Here is a 6,338-nt window from a genome sequence, read left to right as displayed (position 1 = left end):
TTTGGGGGCCTGTATGAAACCTCACCTACCAATAAAGCCAAAGGAGGTATTCCATACCTGCTGTTGGACTTTTTATTTGTTTATTTGTTAGCCTGTGGTGTGTGTTACCCCATTATAGCTTAATTCCATTTAAACTCTTTTTATGTATGTGTACATATATATTTTAAGAGGCTTCTAAATCATAGGTTGTCATTTTTCTTTCCAAAAGAATTTTATAGTTAATTATGGTCTCTCACATTCCTTCTGTCTTTTCGCTCTATCTTCTACCACACTTAACATTCATTGTTTTGTTATCCCCAATTCTCCCTTCATACCATAGGAATTGTATCTCTCCTTTCTTAAAAGCCCATGGCCCCCATAGTCCCTCATCAGTTTCATTATTTCAATGGGTATTCCACAAACATCAAAAACACCACAACCAACAAAAACCATATGAGGTCGCATGATTGCCTATAGTGTAAGAAAGTATAGAGCTTGCTATTTATAATGAAAAATAAGGAGAGAGGAAACTTTAATTTGTCATCTTGGGCACACTTCACTTATTTAAAAGAAATGCAATTTTCTTGAGTAATCCATGAGAAGCTTGCTTAACTTGCTTATTTCTTAGAGTATATATAAAAGGATTCAGCATGGGCGATATGGAAGAAATAAGTACTGACACACCTTTATTAATGGTTACCTCTTCTTTTGCAGATGGTTTGATATAGATGAAGATGCAGCTGCCATAGGTGATGGAGACCACAATCATGTGTGAAGAACAGGTTGAAAAGGCTTTTCTTTTTTGTTGAACAGAAGGGAATTTTAGAATTGTCCTTATTATGTATATGTAGGAAAAGACTACACATATAAGAGTAATGATGAAGGTTAATACTGCAGAGACTATTACCATCTGCTCAATCAACCATGTGTCTGAGCATGATATTTTCAGAATAGGATTTGCATCACATCCAAAATGATCAATGATATTAGAGTCACAGAATTCCAGATGAAAACCTAAACTGAGTGGTGGGAGGATAATCATGAATGCTGCCATCCAACTGGAAATAACCATTGTTCTGCATACCTTGTTGTTCATGATGGTCATATAATGCAAAGGTTTACAGATGGCCACATAGCGGTCATATGACATGCTAGCCAGAAGAAAAAATTCAGTTACTCCAAAGAGATCTGTAAAAAATAATTGAGTTGCACATGCATTGTATGTAATTGTTCTGTCACCTGTTGAAATGCTGTATAAGAATCTTGGGACACAGGCACTTGTAAAGGAGATTTCTAGGAAGGAAAAATTTTGGAGGAAGAAATACATGGGAGTCTTAAGGTAGGGATCCACTGTGGTGAGGGTAATGATTGTTAAATTACCAGTTACACTCAATAGGTAGGTGATAAATAGAAAAATAAAGAGCAAGACCTGCAACTGAGGATCGTCTGTGAGTCCCAGGAGTATGAATGTTGTAACTGATGTGTGGTTTCTCATTATCAATATCAGGGATTTTCTGACATTTAGTTAGTGTCATGGAGATTGGGCCTGTAGAATTCAATGACAACAATCATCAATGACAAGCATTTTCATAAAAATTCATTCAACTCACCTAATGCCTATGTGCTATTTTTATTAATGTGAAGACTTATAGAGTGAGAAGATATGTGCTTACATATCCATATATATTCATGGTTTTAGTTGGGTGTGCAGGTGAGTTCAAATTTATAAAACATATTATTATGGAGAAGAAAGCTGCAAAATATCCTCACCACAAAACTGCATTCCTCCCTTCTCCTTTACTTCAGATCTACATTCTACATCAGTTATTTAGTTATCTAAGTGTTACTATCCAGCTTCTACTCTTATTCACTTAAAATGTGCCATTGCATATCTTCCTGTGATTTAACTCATTATAAACGATTAAACAAATATAAATGTTTTATATACACCAAATAGTATTCCAACTGTACCACATATGTATTACTTTTTTTGTTTTTTTTTTTTTGAGATAGGGTCTCTCTGCATTTTTTTCGAGGCTGTCCTGGAACTTGCTCTGAACTCACAGACATCTGCCTGCCTCTGCCTCCTGAGTGCTGGGATTAAAGGTGTGTGCAACCAATGCCTGGCCACATATGTATTACCTTACAATAACCTGCAAAGTATGAATGTCTATTATCTCCATGTAATTTATTTATTTTTATATTTATAAATGTATTTACTCGTGTGTGTGTGTGTGTGTGTGTGTGTGTGTGTATACACATGCTATAGTATATGTATGTGGAGGTCAGATGACAACTTGTGGTACTTGGTTCTATACTCCTACCATGTGAGCCCCAAGTATTAATCTCAGGATTTCCGGCTTGGAGATAAGAACCTTTAACCCACTGAGACATATCGCTTAATTTTTTAAGTTGAACATAGATTGTTTCATACAGTGTATTCTGATTGCAGTTTCTCATCCTCAACTCCTCCCAGATCCTTCCCACTTCCTCATACACCCAAATCTACACCCTTTATCTCTGTCTCGTTAGAATACAAACACATAAAACAATTCATAATAATAACAGTAACAATAATAATACAAAAGGTAAAATAAAAACAAATGAGAATAGGAGAAAACAAACAAGAAAAGAAACAAACATAAACAAGACACAAAGAAAAAGTACAAGAGACACTTACAGACATCTTATTGACCCTATATTCACTTGAGAATGGGAAATCTGAGACACCAATAAGTAAAGTATGTGCCTGCTCTTTTCTAGATTAGTGGCAAGTCAGTCTTCAGAGTCTTAATATGTCTTCATTACTAACTTCTCATTATTAGAATATGCTTAACTGATGTTTCATATTCACAAACATAGTGCTTTGCTTTAGTTGTCTAAACATAGGAAGAGTTAGTGTGAATTTTTGTCTAAACCAAATGCTTGAGAAATAAAGGGAGGCACAGTTAGAAATCATGTTGGTACAACTGGTGAAACTGAATAGTTATTGGCAAAACTTAAATGTATATTTCTATGTAATTTTTGTTTACTTAATGCTTAATATCAGGGCTGAAAGAGATTAAAAATACCAACTATAACTAATTTTCTCTTTTATTTCTTAGACTGTTTAATAATTTGAGTAGTCTACATTTGTTCAGTATTTTGTTCCATGAAGAATTAAGACCAGAAGCTAGGGATTTGTTAATGATAAAATCATTAGTTAGACTAAGGTAAAGTTTTCCCAATTATATTGATAGATATTATTTTTCTATAAATTGTGTTTTCTAACCAAAGATTTTTTCTTGACTAAAAATAAAGTAACTATTTTGAAATTCAGCTGCTTTCCTATGGTTTTGAAACATTTCTATCAGAGAATTATTTTTAAAATTTAGTAGCTTATACAACTGATTCATAGTAACTAATATATTTATGGCCTTTAATGGAACATTTCAGCCTGGCATATAATATGTGGCATGTCTATCCCTCCAAGGATCATTTTTTTCTCTTAGGAACCTTCAAAAGTTTATATGCATTTTCATGGAATCTCAGGGCATTGCAGTCTCTAGAACATTAGAGTTTATTTCCCCTATGTAACTGTACTGCTGAATCTACTGACTTCAGAAAGTCTAGATTCATGTACTTGTAGACCTTTGAAAAATGTCTTTCTACTTTTTTTTTGGTATGAGTGAGCACTTCAGCTACTACTGGTCCTGTATATATTATCACCATTTGACTGGGACCCCAGACAAATAAAATAAATGAATGTAAATATAAATTTAAAAAATGGAATGGGAAATAAAATGTGATAGTGAGCTTACATCCACTTGATTAGTTCATTGTCATCAGAAGGTGACTGCCGCTCATACCCTGAAAATCTCTCACTGAGCTTCCCCATATATACAATATAAAATGTAATATATTATATATAATATTATATAATTTATATAATTATGAAATACATATAATTTAGAACATATTGTTTTTTTGCAAATCATAGGTGTTTACTGTCTATCCCATGCTGTCCTCAAGCTTGCTACCCTCTTGTCACTGCATCTTAAGTGATGGGAATTACAGTCCCCACTTCAGTCCACATCTTTTTCCTTTCATACTCTCAACTCACTACCCAGATCCTTTGATATTGAATTCAGCTTTGCTTAGATCTCAAGACTACCTTTAACTTTTAATCATATGTCTATGGCTTTTTTCTAAACTCAGACATGAACAAATGTTTAAAATTTAATAATCCCATAATATTCATTTTGACAAAGTGATGTTTTCAATATTTATTTCCATAGACCAAAAAATAATGTGTACATATATTTAATTTTAAAAATCTTTTAAAATATGGGTGTATGTCTGCTTATGAGGAATTCTACTTTTGGATCTTTCTAAATCAGGAATGGTCATAAATTCTAGGGTCATCATTCCAGCAAAAATTTCATAAATGATTGTAAGTTTGCTTCATGAAATACTAATGCAAACATTCAACATTGACTGTCTAACTCTAAAACGTTTATTAAATGGGAAAACACACCACTATATTTTTCACTCAGCTTTTCCTGCAAGTGTGTATACAAAACATACAAGAATACACATGAACATAAGTGGAGTCAAAACATGTTCATACTTACCCTTCAGCTGGAGGTCATTGCATGAAATCTGTTGTCAGTTTATCTGTAGGTGATACCAGCAAGGTCCAGGATGAACAGTGACACTGCATCAGAGATGCAGACACGAAGTTTTCTCAGGGAAACATACTCAGTCGCTGAAGCACCTGAGCCCCTGGCACAGGCTTTTTACTTGAGAGAGGGTCTGCCATTTAAAGCAGAGAAGATGTTTCCTTGCTTTTTGCTAGCTACAGTTCAGCAATGCACAAAGTTGCTGGTTTTGTGGTAAGCAGTTGGCTAATTAAGGATAGGTGAGCTTTTGCATATATTTAGCACTAAAGACTGTTACTATTATCTTATATATTCCAACCATAATAGAAGACAGTGGAGACAAGAAACAAAAGAATCCTTGGAGCCTCATGTTTAAAGTCTCTCAGGAATCATGATAATCATTTTTGGGGGGGAGTATTCCACTCCTCACATACAATAACAGGGAAAGGCCCAGGGGATGAGAAAATGTAGCTACATTAGACACACTGTTGGTAGGGGTCAAACAATACTACTTAAAGTTTTCCCCATATTGTCCATGGTAATAAAAATGACATAACATCACGTTATCTTTACAAAGTAACTCATGGACATTATAAATATTCTATAATAAAAGAAAAAACATATAAAACAAAATAGAAGTAAACTCAACAATTAGGCTAGGAAACCTGAAAAATATTTTGGATATTATTCTGTGTGATGGAAATTATATTTTATTATCACATTTTTAATGTTCACTGTTAGTATACACACTTGTTATCATTGCGTCTTTGCAATAACACACTGTTTCAAGGTTTTGTGTGACCATTTTGTCATGTGTGATTAGTAGTCTACCACACCATTCATACAGGCATTCTTCATTTCAGGTAGAAGCATTTCATGTTTATGTGGTTGTTTTTATCAGATATGTTAAAAAATCTGTGAGCTATAAGTGTGGGAAAAATAATAGAGTTGGTATGGTTAACTTGGGGATAAAAGAAATGGATAACCTGGTCAAAAATGTTAAATCTAAAAATGAAAAAATAATCAAGTCACAAAACATACAGGAAATCTGGGACCAGATCTATGACTAATAAGTATAGAGGAAAGAGAAGAAATTCAAGTCAAAAGCTCAGAAAATATTTTCAACAAAGTTATAAGAGATAATTTCAATACTCTAAAGGAAGAGATGTCTATCATGGAACAAGAATCATGCAGAAATTCTCTAGGACACAAAATAATGAAAACACTAAATGTCCAGAAAAAAAGGAAAGAAACCAAGTAACATATAAAGGGAGGCCCATTACATTAACACCTGACATCTCAGTGCAGATTCTGAAACCCATAGCGGCCTAGAATGATGTTCTACAAAATCTAAGAGACCATATATGCCAACCCAGATTACAATACTCAGCAAAACTATCAATCACAATTACCAGAGAAAGAAAAACATTCCACAGTAAATCTAAATTTGCATAATTTCTAGTTACAAATTCAGCTATTCAGAAGGTACTAAAGGGAAAACTTAAGTTTGAAGAGGTTAACTACACCCAAAAGGACAAAGGAAGAAAATAATCCAAGCTTAGATTTGTTACTTACTAGCTCTTACAACTTAAATTAACCCATATTTCTTATGTAAGTTCTACCACGTGGCTCATGGCTTGTTACCTCATTTGCTACATTTCAAGCTTCCTCTGTGTCTGCCTGGAGATTCCTCAGACTCTACTTCCCTCTTCCTAGTGT

General features: G+C 33.8%; 1 protein-coding gene across 1 annotated transcript; it reads right to left on the bottom strand.

Annotated features, from left to right (window-relative positions):
- Window positions 1-535: 535 nt before the first annotated feature.
- On the bottom strand, window positions 536-1,474 carry LOC101839317 (olfactory receptor 6C68). The gene has a single exon (XM_005079682.4). The coding sequence runs from the start codon at window positions 1,472-1,474 to the stop codon at window positions 536-538; it is 939 nt and encodes a 312-aa protein (XP_005079739.1).
- Between the last annotated feature and the right edge of the window lie 4,864 nt (window positions 1,475-6,338).

This window comes from Mesocricetus auratus, unplaced genomic scaffold, assembly GCF_017639785.1.
Source record: "Mesocricetus auratus isolate SY011 unplaced genomic scaffold, BCM_Maur_2.0 Super-Scaffold_100011, whole genome shotgun sequence".
Classification (NCBI taxonomy): domain Eukaryota; kingdom Metazoa; phylum Chordata; class Mammalia; order Rodentia; family Cricetidae; genus Mesocricetus; species Mesocricetus auratus.
The sequence above is the reverse complement of the archived record's forward strand: the minus strand, read 5'-3'. Positions and strand labels throughout refer to the sequence as shown.

Excerpts from the sequence above, each read along its gene's own strand:
- LOC101839317 (XM_005079682.4), bottom strand. The coding sequence starts at position 1,474 with ATGAGAAACCACACATCAGTTACAACATTCATACTCCTGGGACTCACA.